The 16,189-nt window shown below is 35.5% G+C and overlaps 1 protein-coding gene across 2 annotated transcripts; it reads left to right on the top strand.

Annotated features, from left to right (window-relative positions):
* The first annotated feature begins 461 nt into the window (after positions 1-461).
* Positions 462-15,181, top strand: LOC133861552 (putative Myb family transcription factor At1g14600). 2 transcript variants are annotated; one of them, XM_062297338.1, is made up of 5 exons: positions 462-701; positions 807-883; positions 2,290-2,417; positions 3,167-3,254; positions 14,830-15,181. In XM_062297338.1, exons 1-5 carry the CDS (start codon positions 533-535, stop codon positions 15,070-15,072), a joined length of 705 nt encoding a protein of 234 aa, XP_062153322.1. In that variant the 5' UTR covers positions 462-532; the 3' UTR covers positions 15,073-15,181. The 2 variants fall into 2 exon arrangements, with proteins under 2 accessions (XP_062153322.1, XP_062153321.1); XM_062297337.1 differs by having other exon boundaries at positions 463-701; positions 3,149-3,254.
* The last annotated feature ends 1,008 nt before the right edge of the window (positions 15,182-16,189 follow it).

The following is a 16,189-nucleotide window of genomic DNA, read 5'->3' as shown; positions in this document are numbered from 1 at the left end:
AACTTGACTTTCTGCATATGCCGAAAATTAAATTACCCTTTCTTAATTAATTTATATAATTATTCTTTATATATATATATATAATTAATAGCTAATAGGTACAGTATTTTTTAAGGGTTTTCTTGAGTTGATTTCGTCATTAAAAGATGAATATTATTACATCATCTAAGCTATTTCTTAATTAAGTTGATCAACATTATAATATTATTGCACATTAAATATTTTAATTATTTCTGCTAGCTTAGAAGGAAAAGGTCTAACCAAGAATTATTCAAATTAAAGTAATTTAATTTACTTGTGCAATAGGATATTAATTAATGCAGAATGTTCGACCTGACCATCAAATTAATTTATATATATATATATATATATATATATATATGATTATAATAACAAATTAAAAGTATATACTTTTTAACACAAGCCATTCATATCTATATATATATACACATGTTGTGAAAGTCAAGGGTCTCAGACTCAACATTATAATAGAGGAGCTAGCTATTTCCATAGTTATCTTGTTGCAAATGAAATGAGCTTCTTAATTTCTCATGAACCGAAAAATATGAAAAAATCTGCAGAGAGAATGGGATCATCAGTAGTAAGGCAATACAACAAATCTCAACTTCCACGTTTGCGGTGGACGCCTGAGCTTCATGAACTCTTTGTTCAGGCAGTTGAAGGCCTGGGAGGAAAAGACAGTAAGTTTTATTTCTTCATCAGATCGATCGATCAAGCTAGCACCAATTAAGGAGGCCGGATGAAGAACATGCTTTCTGACATATATGAACATGTTTTGTATGTAGAAGCAACGCCAAAGCGCATTCTGCAGACGATGAGTGTTAGAGAACTGAAGATTTCTCACATCAAAAGCCATCTTCAGGTATACTTTTCATATATATATTCATTGCGCACAAAAACTTATAAAAATTATCAAACTTAATCTATAGAAGCGAAAAGAGAAGCTTGAACAGATTTCTCTCATTAATTTTAACAGAAACCCAAAAGAAAAGAAAAAATAAAAATTTGATCTTTGATATATAGAAGTATAGAACCAAAATAAGTGATCATAAGTACTTGCACAAACGTCTACCTTTGTTCTTGATGAACTTCAATTACAAAGAGAAATTAATGTTTATTCTCACAAATCTATCATGGAAGTGCTCACCGGATAACGATTTTCTCCATTTCATTTGAGATTGATAGTATCCATTTCATATACAGTTAGGATTTAAAGTTTGAGCATCTAATGGTATATGTGATACCACGTTATTTAATTTTTTTTTAAAAAAAAAATGTGCTAATATTGACATTATGTATACCGTTAAAATGAAGAAAATCATATTTCTTGGTCACCATAACACTTAAATTTTGAGCTTTGATTCCTATTATCTGAAAAATAATTTTTTACTAGAAAAAGAAAAAGACTCATGATAGGTCGCTAAAAGACTAGCCATGCATATATTATTTAGGCTATACCTTTTATACATATATGAGGCAGCATGCAATTAAATATAGAGATGGCTTAAGGAATGCTGTATATGCATGTGAATGCATGGTAGCTTAAAAGTTAGAGGGGTGCTACACATGCACCCCTCATCCACCATTTATCCTCCATTTACAATAAAAAAAAATTGATTTTAAGCAAATAAGTGTCTCTGATGTCACCTTTTTGCTTAAAATCAATTTTTTTTAAGCAAAAGAGGTGGACAAATAGGAGATGAGGGGAGGATTTTTAGCATTTCCCTAAAAGTTATGGCACTACCTTGGAAACAAACTGGACCAGCTAGTTAATTAAGCTGCAAAACCCAAGAGGGCCAGATGCACTTCCACTTGGTCAAACTAGCTAGCTAGTGGTTTAGTCCCTAATTAACCTTTAATTTTATTATTATTTCTATTATATATGGCAAGCATCAAGATTATTATTTATATCTGTTATGACCGCATACTGGTTGATTGAATCCAGCTTAATTAGATATAATATAGGCTATCGTATTGTTTGGTTATGAACTCAGAATTGAAATAAGTAGAAGGAATATATATAGATATATAATTACAAATCCAAGGTCAACTTTATCTTCTATATATACAGATTAATTAAGAGCATGATTATCTGGGATTTTTTCTGAAAATCAAAATTGATTTAGTTTTCTATGTCACACAGTTTAGAAATCATACATATGTTTTTTCTTTCTTAAACCCCATATATAATTAATACATCTCGTGTTATATATGTTAATTGCACAATATAATAATCTTTTATCTGATCAATGAATTGTGGACCATTAGATGTATAGAAGTATGAGGGATCGTAGCAGCAACATGAGTACTATAGTGGTGCAAATGAAGCATTTTCATCCAAAAAGAGCACATTTCAAAGATGTTATAAGCTCCTTCTCCCTTCACTCTCCTCACAGGTACGTACGTAATGAAGTGCATGAACATATGTGTCATGAGAACAAAATCCACTTAATTAGGAGGGAATGGTAATTAGTCACACTGCATGTGGCTTAACAATAAGCAAAGGGTTCATATATATATGGTTTTTATTTTTATTTTTATGGTTTTTCTTCTTTATTAATTGTTTAGCTTTGAAATTAATTATACCAGGTCTTTTCAACTCACAATTAAAAATAGATTCCTGTATTATTTTGGAGTCAATGTGCATTTCGTATATTATAATATTTTAAATTTGTTGCCAATATATAGATTATATATATATATATATATATATATAAGGAAAAGGAAATTGTTTTCTTAAACACGTGTAAACCATTTTTGTCATACTAAAAGGCCAAAGAACATAAATCTTTCTCGAGATCGAATAGACTTGGTCTATTCCAGGGGCAGCAAAAGATCGATAGTGACATACTACCTAGATTGAGAACTTTAATTAGCTTATTTTAATTTAATGGAGATATTCTGAATGAAGTCATACCCATTATTTTTTTGTGCCAATGCTTGACCAATTATCTTAATCTATTAGAATCGCAACGGACAGTGCTTTACATATATATAAAATGTAAGAATTAATTAGGAAAAAGCAATATTCCTAGTCTTGTTAAATTAATTATTCTTTGGATTATGAATTATGATCTTAAATAAATTCAACACTGATGATGTACTGACACTTGAGAAATTATTTAAGAAAATGGGAATATGACAGGGAGGATTTTGGACGTGAAATCTTTTCTGAAGACAGTAACGGGCTTCGACGAACAATAGAAGAAACTAGCGATAACAAGCATGATCAGGTACGCTCAACCTTTTAATTAATGACATCGTATTAATGCTTTGAGAGAGAGAGAGAGAGAAAGAGAGAAATGTGATGCTATTTAATATACTGTTATATAGATATATGAAGATATATGACTGCCATGCTAATGGTATGACGGGAAAGTGAAAATCATCCATTGACTTTTCAATTTTACAAGTCCTTACTGATCCAAAGACTGATTTTCAATCACTAACATATCATCTTAATTGTATAATAATTGTACAGCAGTCTATTAAATATCATTTGACACAATTCTTATACCCTCAAGAATATTGGTCTTAGTTTTTAATTCCACAAGTTTAATTATACTGCTTAATAATTTAAAAACTTGTAAGACATGCATGGAAAGGAATTAATGAAGAACAAAAAACTGTGCATGCATCAAGGATCTAATAATCTAAATCTAATCGGCAAAACACAATAAGATATCAATGCATGTATCCAACCTATTAATTTGAATATAAGATGTTACGTGATTGCTTTATGGACAGGTAGTGTGGCGGGATCTTGTTTCCTAAGCTTGCCTATGGTGATGAATAGAGATGAAACTAATGAGTAACAATAGGGAAATTTGAGGAACTCTTGACCTCCAAAACAACTCAAGAATTGATGCTGAATACTTTGATGCCTTTGTATATTCATATAGACCCTTATCTTATATAAAAGTTTACAAGATAAAGCCCTAGTCTATTAACATAAAACACAAAGACTTAATACGTCTTCTATCCCTAAACAATTACTACTTTTACAAGTAATACTAGTTCTACCTCATCTACCATTATCCACTAAGGAAACATTTTCTCTTATTTAATCACTACTATTGAGGAACTTGTCCTCTTCTTCATAGACTCCAATTACACAACTACTCCGCACTCGTACGTAACATTCTCTCTCTCTTCCCCACCCCTAGTATTGCCCTTGTCCTCAAGGGCAAAGGATGGAAACTTAATCTAAAAGTCAAGCAATGGCTCCAAGTAGCACCTGCAGGAGAGTGATCCACCCAATGTACTAAAACTTCGATCTTGCCCATCTGCTTACAGTAGTCCAAAATAGCTTGAGGGAGTAATGGAGCATCAACTTTATGAGGGATAGGCAAGTCGGCCTTTGTTAGTCCCTTCTCTAACCCATATTTTTAAGCAATGAGAAGAGACAAACATTATAGATTTTAGCCTCAATGGGTAACTCCCAATGGTAGGCTACTAGTCCCACTTTTGCCAAAATACATTATGGTCCAAAAAACTTGGGAGAAAGCTTGTGAGGGGAACGCCGTACTACTGACCGTTGACGATACTACTGCAATTTTAAATAAACTCAGTTGCTTGGATTGAATTGCCGCTCTTGGTGCCGTTTATCATACACTTGCTTCATTTTATTTTGGGCTTGTTGTAGCTATTGTTGTACCTAACGCAACAAGGTATCACGTTCCAACAAAATATCTTCTACTACCGCCACTTTTGTTGTTCTAGGAACATATCATAAAAGAGTAGGAGGTAGTCTTACATGGAAAACTTCAAAATGACTCTTTTTATAGCTGAATGAACACTTGTGTTATAACAAAACTCTACCCATGGAAGCGATGTGACCCATTTTTTTGGATTGACACTCGTGAAACAACGTAGAAACATCTCCAATGTTCCGTTTACAACTTTTGTTTGCCCATCCGTTTGAGGATGATAAGAAGAACTAAAATTGAATTTAGTTTCATTTTTCACGCCAAAACAAACTTCTGAATTTCGGGTCCCTGTCACACACAATAGAAGTAGGCATACCATGCAATCTGAAAATATTTTCAAAGAATGTTTGAGCAATTTGTGGCGGGGTATACATGTTACAACCCACCACCACCAACACAATATTGTCCACTTTTGACTCCTCCAAACCAGACTTCCCAGGAGGTCATCCATCTTAGTACTACTATTGGAGAAGCATGCTTAACTACGGAGTTCTGATAGGTTTATGACAATCACGGCTTTAAAACACATTGTGTCAAGAAAGGGTGTGTTTATACATATACGCATATCTCCATTCCCATACCCAGACGATTTGGGATGTCACAATCACTCCCTCTTGGGACTCAGCGTCCCTATTGGCGACCCTCATGGGATCACCATATTCTTGGCGTCCCAGCGAGTGCCCACTGGTGACCCTCATAGGCTTGTGTACGCTCCGCCCATCTCAGGCTGGGCAATGGCTCTAATACCATTTGTAACAACTTACCATCAATAACACAATATTGTCCGTTTTTTGCTCCCCCGAAACAGACTTCCCAAGAGGTCACCCATGATAGGTTCATGGCCATCACGACTTTAAAACGCGTTGTGTCAAGAATGATGCAAATATACATATAAGCACATCTCCATCCCCATACCTAGGCGATGTGGGACGTCGCAATCATTTGTAACGACCCACCCCTAACGACACAATATTGTCAGCTTTTGGCTCCCCCGAACCAGACTTCCCAGGAGGTCACCCATCCTAGTACTACTCTCGCAGAAGCACGCTTAACTGCAAAGTTCTAATAAGTTCATGGCCATCACGGCTTTAAAACGCGTTGTGTCAATAAATTGTGCATTTATACATATAAGCACATCCGCATTTCCAGGCGATGTGGGACGTCACAATACAGATGTTTAATTGCTGTGAAGTGTCTGTATTTTGAGAGCCAATCTATTATGACAAAAATAGTCATTTTTCCTTAGGAAAGGGGTGACCCATTAATGAAATCCATGGAGAGATCTGACCAAATGTGTGAAGGAATGGGCAATGGTTGTAAGAGCTCATCTAGTTTTTTATTGTCAGATTTATGACGTTGGAAAATATCACATTGCCGAATATAATCTTTCAATTGAGACTTCATACATTGCCAATAAAATACCACTCTTATGCGTTGCAATCCCTTGTGGTAGCCCTCATGAGTACTGTCATGCATTTCAGTGATGATGGCAGTCCCCAATGGTGAGTTTTAAGGAAGGAATATGGGCTCCTTGAAATTCATAAGCGCAGCCTTGAAGTCCCATGGACCCACGGCTTCACCTTGCTGAATGCGATGCACCAACTCTTGCAATGGTTGTTAGTGTAGAACTTCCTCTTTGATAGTTTCTATCCAGTGGGGTACGGGCTTAGACAGAGTTACCAAGCTGCCTTCCATCTTTTGTGAAAGATTATTAGACACAAAAATTTTCTTGCTCTTCTCGTATTCAATCAAGAAGTCAAAACCCATTAGCTTTACTAACCATCGTTGTTGTGCCTCTGTGGTGATGGTTTGGTCCAAAAGTATTTAAGAATGTGGTGATCATTTCAAGCAATGAACTACTGACCTAAAAGATAGGGACAACAATTCTGCACGGTGGCCACTAAGGCTAACATCTCTTTGTCATATGTGGAGAGAGCTAAGTTTCTACCATGGAGGGCTTGACTGAAATAGGCAATTAGTCGCCTATCTTGCATCAATATCGCTCATATTCCCACACCTAATGTGTCACACTCAATAATAAACATTTTTAAGACATTAGGGAGAGCTAATATCGTGCTTGTGTCATAGCCGTTTTTAGTTGGGTAAAGGTTAAGTCTGCTTCTGGACCACATAGGAATGCATGCTTCTTGAGGAGTTGTGTGAGGGGTCGAGCTATTATTCCATAATACCGAATAAACTTACAGTAGTAGCCCGTAAGGCCCAGAAATCCTCATATAGCTTTGATATTGGGAGGTGTGGGCCAATCAAGCTTATCAGCCACCTTTTTGGGATCCATCAATACCCATTGCCGACCAATAATGTGGCCGAGATAGTTAACCTTGTGTTGCCCAAAGCTACACCTATCTCTCCTTATAAATATAGATGATTAGCCCACAAAATATTGAAAACAATGGACAAGTGTTCTAGATGATCATCCAAAGTTCTATTGTATATTAGGATATCATCAAAAAAGACAAGAACAAACTTACGAGTGACGTCTCTGAAGAGTTCATTCATCAATGATTGAAATGTTGAGGGAGCATTTGTAAAGCCAAACGACATTACTAACAACTCGAAATGTCTGTGGTGAGTCCGGAAGGTAGTTTTCTCCACATCCGCCTTATGCATACGAATCTGATGGTAACCTGAACGGAGGTCCAGTTTGGAGAAATATTGAGCTCCTTGGAGCTCATCTAGTAATTTATCAACCATTGGGATGGAGAATTTTTCTTTGATGGTAATGCAGTTAAGAGCCCGATAATCTACGCAAAGACGCCAGGATCCATTGTGTTTTTTAACCAAGAGGACCAAAGAAGAGTAAGGACTTGTACTAGCCTGAATCATACCATCAATCAGCAACCCCATGATAATTTTTTTGTCTTGTTCTTTTGGTAATGTGGGTACCGGTGTGGTCGAACATTGCGGGACTTTCTCCTTGCAACAAGGGTATTTTGTGGTCATTATGACAGCTTGGTGGTAGCCCGTGAGGTTTTTCGAATATTTGGTTGAATCCTTCCAATAATTTTAGCAATTGGAGATTAGTCATCTGTTGTGTAGGCTAGTTCACACCTAGTTGGACAATGAATAGTTGTAGCAATATCCCTCTTTATTGCTTCATAATGGCCTCATACATTGGTTGAGCATCCAGCAGTAAGTTCTTTGGGGGAGGCCATATCCAGTAAGCAAACTCTTGTATTCTTGATGATAAAGCTCATGTGGAGTTTTGAAAAATCCCATATAATGGGTCCCAATGTTCTAAACTCTTGAGCACCTAAAACAACGTCATAATCCACCAAGGGTAGCAAATAAAATTCTAATACAAAGAGTGTACCTTGAAGCCATACTTGAACGTTATGACACTTGCCCGTGTTGCTCACCTTCTCCCCATTGGCCACTAATAATGTGAACCTTGCATTCTTCTTGAGTATTAAGCCCAACCTTGTCGCTAAGGTGATATTGAGAAAATTGTGTGCTACCTGTATCCACCAACAAGATAATTTGTGCTTTCCAAATGCTGCCTTTGACACGCCTGGTTTGAGGAGCTTGAGTCCTTGAGATTGCATGCAATAAAATCTCCGGAAATCCTCTTCCACATATGCCAATGGGTCCTCGGTATTTCCTTCACTCAATGGTTCTTCTTCTTCATAAATTCCCTACAACAAGAATAACTTCTTACACTGATGGTCCGGTGTAAATTTCTTGTCACAGTTGAAACAAAGACCTTTAGATTTTTGTTTTTCCAACTTGATTGGGCTTAGGCACTTAACCACTGGGATAGGCGTATGAGACAAATTTGAGGATGGTATAAGGAGGGTAGTTAAAGGCTTGGGAGCTTCTCCTTTCCTTTGAGAACGATAGACTGCGTCGTTGAGTACTCTATTGCACCTCATATAGAATTGTTGTCCCAAATGCAGATGTTAAAGTGGTCATCCTAATGGCTTGCACGTCCAACCTTATCTCTTCCTTTAGCCCACTAATAAATCCTCCAACTTGTTGCGTAACCGAGAGCCTTCCAGCCTTGCTTAACAACCTCTCATAGTGCGTTTGGTACTCTCTCATGGTGTCCATTTGTTTGAGTTTGGTTAAATCACCAAAATAATCCTTGAACTGTGTGGGTCCATAATGAGCATGCAACCCTTAAGTGTTCTTCATTTCAATTCCTCTTCGCTGTCTTGGAACAACTGATACCATAATTAGGCTTCACCATTTAAGTGATATGTGGCTAATGGGAACTTTTCTTCTTCAGTAATATTTTAGAAATAAAAAAATTGTTCTACATGGCTTGCCCATCCAATTGGATCGTTGGACCTATCATACTTGCGAAAATCCAGCTTGGCTACCTTGGGCACTATTGAGTTATGACTCTAGGTTCTCAAGCCATGCCTTCCTGACTTGTTTTGTGAATTCGTCTCTCTAAGATTGACTTTGTTCCTACGTTTGGCACCCTCAATCCCTACAATCATCTCAAGCATCAGGAGACAATTGGCTGCAAGGATGTCTTATGTTTGCTTCGTCATATGTTCTTGATCGTCCCGTATTTGATGTTGTAAGTCGAGATGGCTGAATACTCAAATATGTGACCTCCTTATCCAGTCATTCGACACGAGAATCAACCATGGATGGACCTGGCTCTAATACCAAGATGTTAGGTGACCAAGCTTGAGACCGTGTGATTGGTCTATGGACAAGTAGTGCGGTGGGATCTTGTTTCCTAAGCTTGCCCATGGTGATGAATAGGGATGAAACTAATGAGGAACGAAAGGAAATTTCGGGGAACCCTGGACCTCCAAAACAACTCTAGAGTTGATTACTAAATACTTTGATGCATTTATTCATATAGACCATTCTCTTATATAGACGTTTACAAGATAGAGTCTTAGTCTAATAACATAAAACACAAAGACTTAATACTACTTATATCCCCAGTACAATTACTACTTCTACTAGTAATACTAGTTCTACCTTATCTTGAATTATCCATGTATATAGAAAAGTGTAAATAGTCCGAAGTTTATTTTGATCACACAAGACTAATATTTTTGGCATTAAAAACACATTTTTAATTATTAAAAAAAACCATCATTTTAATACTTTTTGCCTTGTCAAAATGGGACTAGTTAAATTTTTGAATTGTTATGGGAGCAAAGATAAAAGTGACATAAACTATTTATAACATGTTCATCAATTATCATTTATTCCTCTTCCCTTTTTCAAAAAGATGTTTATGTTTCATTTTTTGTGAATTTGTTATGTTCTTTTAAGAGAAAAATACAAAAGAGCTGGGCTGAAAAGGTTGACATTACCTTTCCTTTTTATAAAACAAAATGTGTTTGGTCTAAAGAGCCATGAAACATTAACATTCACTTGTTTTTTGTTTTCTATGAGGCATTACTACTATGACTTGACTTTAAGAATATTAGTGGAATTATAACTGTAAGAACAATACCATAGCAGTAACTGAAAACTTCTTTTACATTTATTCACATAACTCTACAATTTTGTTTATTCTTACTTTCTACTAATATATTGTTTCATACTTCTTGAAATTAAACATATACAAAAGATACTATTACAACTCAAACTTGATCAAACCTTGGCAAGCTTCGTTTGGGTTTCAAAATATTATGTCCACTTAAATTTCTAAGGATAGTAATCCAAATTGTCAAGCTTTCTTAGGCTTGTGGTCTCTACAACTGTAAATTTTAACAATTTACAGCTGGAACTTGTGAGTCCACGTTCAGTAGGTTAATGCAATTAACCACGTTTTATGTGTATGTGAGTCCTTTAAAATTTTCCCTCACTCACACACACTCCCTCTCCCTCTCTTTAATGCACGGAAATTCATTTTTATTGAATGCCTAAAAAAGAGAGATATTTTTGATTTCAACATTTCATGAACATGAAACATATAAATATAAATAGTGTTATTGAACTAGTATTATCTTAGCCCGTGTCAAACTCACTACCATGTTCGACCTGAAAGTGTTGAATGTTCACCCTCATTTTACAAACCACCCTGATCAACTAAGGCTCCAAATAATTTGACCCCAAATAGAGTGGGCTTGTTAAATGCCATCCCTCATTCAACCAAAAGAGTCGAGCAAACCACCCCGTTTAACTAGGTTTGTGCAAATTAACCCCATACGGAATAGGTTTGTTAAATGCACCACCACACTCATCTTTGGGCAAAAAATTATTAACATTATTCAATTTAGGCATGTTGAGCGTACTACCCCTACTCAATATCGAGTTTCAAACGTATAATCCCCAAACGAACTGAGCTTGCCTTGGGTAAACTTCTATACTATAAACTTTATACATTTCTTTAATCGTAAAAATGTTCTTGAAAATAATCTTTAAAATATATTTGTAGTATGTATAATTTTTGAAAATTTATTTCAAAAACCTTTTTCTCTATAGCAGATATTATAAAAGAGCATGCTTGTATCCACAATTCATGATAAAATATCAATATTCTTGCAAGTAAATAAATTTACTTACAATGCATGTAAAAACTTATGGAATACTTCTGATGATAGAATGCTTCACTTATTAAAGCATGTATGAATAATCTAGATGGTGATCAATATTTACTTACTAGTCATGTTCATTAGTTAGGATTCTCCCTCTTAGAAAATCCTAACACTTCATCTAAACTTTAAACAACCTCCTTATGCTTTTTTTTTTTTTTTTAATTTCTATTAGTGTCTCGTTTGAACAGCCTACAACCAAGGCATTTTGTGACTTCTTCGTTCGAATGGCATGTGATCAAGCATTGACTGAGACATTCTATGACTTTCTCATTTGAATGGTCTGTGACCGAGTATCGAACAAGACATTTTGGGACTATCTTGTTCGAACGACCTATGACTGAGTATCGAATGAAATATTCTGTTACTATCTCGTTTGAATGAACCTTATCTGGTTCAAACGAGAATTTACGGTTTCAAAATTTTCAACGTAAAAATCATCTTGAACCCAAAATTTCTCATCACCAATCTCTTTTTCCATATCATATAGCCAAAATCAACCAAACATGTATTCCAAAACACCCAATGTACTATCAAAATCAATTTATTTAAATCAAAATCCGAATAACCAATTATTTTACCAGTTAGAAATTTCAACGAAATTTGAGCAACATAACCTCTAATGTACTATCATAATTAATATTTAATGGACATAATTTATTCATTACTTAATTTAAACAGAATAAATAGGTAGAATTGTTACCTCTCGGATTCCTCCAAATGCTCGTTCGAACAAGAATTTTTCTCGTTTGAACAAAAATATGTTACTTGATGTGGTCGTTTCTGTACCGTCAATAATAAATACCACTCGTAATAGTATGAATCATTGTGATATAGGACTATAAAGAGGGTGTCGAACATCAAGGATTGCGTTGGTTGTATTATCAAGTTTTAATAAAATTTACTCTAACTTAACTCCACAGAAAAATGAACTGTAATTTTGTTTTGAAATTAAGTGTTGAAATATAAATTGAAATGCTATTAAATGAGAGTAGAGGATAAAGAATTGGTTTCACCACTAAACCTTGTAATAATGGCTATCGTATTTAATAAGGGAAATTCATTCTATGCATAATATTACTTATGTGTGTTTGTCAAAAACACAACAATGTTGTCAAGAAAACATCATAATCAAAAAATAAGTATAACCCATATTTGATTAGCATGGACCGTCCACCTACATTACACTAAACTATGGTGTAGTACGATCCATCTTCCCTAAGCATGGATTATCAAATTTCTCAGCTTAGTTACAAACAATCAAGGATTAAGCATAACTCATCTTTAGTTAGCACAAGTCGTCTACCTACATTACACTAAACTAGGGTGTAGTAGGATTTGTCTTCCCTAGGCATGGGCTATCAAATTCTCTTAATTGCATGTCAAAGAAAATCGTTGTATAACCATCATTCTCATAATCAGAGAAAATAGAAACGATTTGAGTTCAATCAAGATAAAAAGCTTTCTAAGACAAGATAAGTATTTCATCAAGATTGAATATAATCATTAAAACTAATTACAACAGTTGCAATCCTCTTGGTTATACAACCATCATGCATATGCAGAAAATCCCAAGAAAAAAAAATACAATTAAGCCATTGCTACTTGGAGAGGGTTACATCAATTTCTTATGAAGAGATTAGTTACTCATGGAGGTGCTGGAAATCACTTTGCTTGAAGAGAAGTCCATCCAAGAGCTGTTGTGTATGACCTTCCTGCTGAGAGAAGCTAAAAAAACTAAAACAAACTCAAAACTCTTCTCAAAACTCTCTCCCCCTTCAAGTGTGCATCAATCCTCTTTTTAAAGGAAAATCATATTTCCTCTTCATGAAAAAAAGTATTTTTTTTTCTCCATTTCCGCACTATAGAAGGTCTAGATTCCCTTATGTCACTGTTTTTCTTCTTTTCTTCTTTTTCTCTGCATTTCTGCTATAGTTCTGCATTTCGGTGCCGTAAAATGCGCTCGATCCCAATTCTATTGCGCTTGAGAGCACATTTGGCGGGCTCGAGCCCACCATGCTATCGAGTTGGATTCCTACGCTTGATTGTCTGGCTATGCGCACCAGCACATGTGCGTTGGAGCCTTTCTGGTTTGTACTCGAGCACATTGCCTTGGGAGAAAACTTAAATTGCCATTTTAAGCTCAAAACTGATTGCTTAACTTGTCATTTTTCTTAGTAATCTGAAAATGCTTAAAACGCATAAAAAAAAAATTATATTACAAAGAAACAAAAGATTTAACAAATGCGAGTTAAGGGGCTTGAATGTGCAACATTCAACGTTTATCATTACTTCCCCAGTAAGCAGTTTCGACATGTGGTTCTAATGAGGAACATTTTTGACACGTGTCATTGAGTCGTCGAAGTGGTAGACGCCTAACACGTTGGCTCGTTCGAATGAGTTGCAATCTCGTTCGAATGATATTTGAAAAATAAAATTGACTTCTAATTTACCAAGTGTGTGATAGTGTGCAACAAAATATTTAAATTGCAAAATTTAAAAGAGATAAATATTTTGTTGACAAAATGGAAACTCAATTAAGAGAAAAACCACTCCGGGGCAGCCAGACGGTTGCATTTCCGTGTCCGGGTTGTGTTGACCTAGTATCCAAACGGTTGCACTTCTGTTGCACGCAATTTCCATAATAAGGTTTGAGCGTCCGAACGGTTGAACGTCTTCTGTACAACTTGCCTTATCAAGGATAATGTCTGGACGAAATAACCACGTCGTCCTAACAGTTACAGTTGTCTTCCCATATTTGTGTTTGGAAAGGAAATCCTTTTACTTGTCGAGCACTAAAAGGCGTTCGGACGTGTTGCTGAGACGTCCGGGCGGATGCAACCTAGAACAATTCAAAGCTTTTGGACACATTAGGGAGTCTGGATGGAGAGTTCTCGTCGTCCGGACAGAATACCACGTCATCCAAACGGATGCAAGGGAACTGAATTTACTGTTTAGAAATCTGCACAGAGTCTTCTTGAAGCTCATAACTGAAGTGTAGACTCTGAAAATAACAGCATCCCTGTCTAATAAGCATCATTACATAGAAGTAATTTTGTCTAACAGAATGCAGCCAATCACAAACTAACAAGATTATTTTTTAATCCCTAAGAAATCTTCCAGTACATGATACTTGGCACCCAAAGCAATTCTGACGCGACACGTGGCAGCTGATGTGGCATCAAATACTGTGTGATGCTATTATGGCATCTAGCTTTACACGCGGCATGACGTCATGTCAAACTTGGAATTGGATTCTCTCGATTTCACTTGACATGAAGAGGAGTCATTTTATGGCCAAGATTTCAATTCACATATCAAACAGAATACATAATGCCACATGGTGAATATGTTGCAATGTCATTTAAAAAGCTTAAATGACATGGCATCATATAGACCGTTAGATGCAACAAAACAAAATATTGACCATAAAATGGCTTATCTCCATTTCACTTAAAATGGAGAGGATCCTTGTCTAGTTAGGCCATATCCTTGTATGTTATAAACTTGATAACTTGCTTTTATAACGAGTAATTAATTAAGATTTTTCATGTATATTATATTTGCAGAACACAAGCACATGCTGGCTTAGTAGGATCTTCGATGAAGAAGAAGAAGATAGGAGCAGGCATAACGAACTTCATGAGCTCTCACTATCCTCCGCGCCTCCAATGATGCATAGTGTAGAGAGAGAGTTGTGGCCTTCAATTGATGATAATGTTCCTGACTCATGTTCCTCACATGAATTCGTAAACATTCCAAATTTCCACTCTTCTGGGAGCAATAACATAAACTTGGATCTAACCATATGAATTCTCTACAAGGATTAAATATGTTACACTTCTGTATTATATTTATCCTCTCAATATGTTAATTAAAAAAATAGATTGCAGTACAAATTAAAATATGGCTTTTAAGGTATTGAAGTTTTTATGGCACTACTATCTAAAATAGGTAAAACTTCGCTTTTAACCCTTGATCTATAAGTGTGAATTTAAGGTATCCATTTTTTTTGAGAATTTTGACAGAATTTAATGAAAAACATTAACGGATTGTTGAAATTGAAAAAAATTGAAAGATGGATACCCTAAATTCATACTTTTTAAAGTTTAAGTACTTAATGGTAAAAGTGATGAAAATTAAGGGTTATAAGTGATGTTCAGATGTTGGGAATAATCCTACTCCAAGTCAAATTTGGGTAGTGGTCCTAATCCATGTCTAATAAGGACTCCTTGAAGAATCTGGTCAACAGTCCAACTCCTAGTTGAATGGTGATAGGACTCTCAGACTAAATCAAACTCTAGGCACTCTAGTTTAAGTGGGAGTAGAAAACTTAATTCAGATTTAACTCCATTTATTTGCCTATAAATAGGCTCATAGCCCAGGTATAAAAGATAGACTGAATATTTTATGCATAGAGCATACTTTTCTCTCAGAAACTGACTTACGCATTGGAGTGAGATCCCCATAAGGGTATCTTGATTTTAGTTGTTTTACAGTATTTTTTGGGGAGCGTGAAGAACATCGAAGAACGTGTCATTCACATTGTATAGGAAACTGTCCTAGCAAGTGAAGTTTTCCCATCTAAAATATAACTAAGGATCGCTAATTTGAGAAAATATTGTTCTATTAGACATAATCAATTAAAATGTACTTTAATGTCAGTTGAATTTCAACATGATTAGGAAGCTTAATAAGAGAGCAGATGGCTGGCTTGAATGGACAGCTAGGAGATCGCCATCCCCTAAGCAAATTTAGATTATCTCAGATATGGGAGCCAATTTTTCACCTGGCCCAACTGCAGAGAAGAGAACCCTATTCAAAAAAGTTTGATAGAGGATGACTAGTCTCTTAATAGTCAAAGAAGATGTTATCAACTTTGGGCAGGACTTTTTTAGAGATGGGCACCTCTTAAAAGAGATTAACAAC

The sequence above is a fragment of the Alnus glutinosa genome, chromosome 2 (assembly GCF_958979055.1).
Source record: "Alnus glutinosa chromosome 2, dhAlnGlut1.1, whole genome shotgun sequence".
Lineage (NCBI taxonomy): Eukaryota > Viridiplantae > Streptophyta > Magnoliopsida > Fagales > Betulaceae > Alnus > Alnus glutinosa.
Note: the sequence above shows the minus strand (reverse complement) of the source record. Positions and strands in the feature narration are given on the sequence as shown.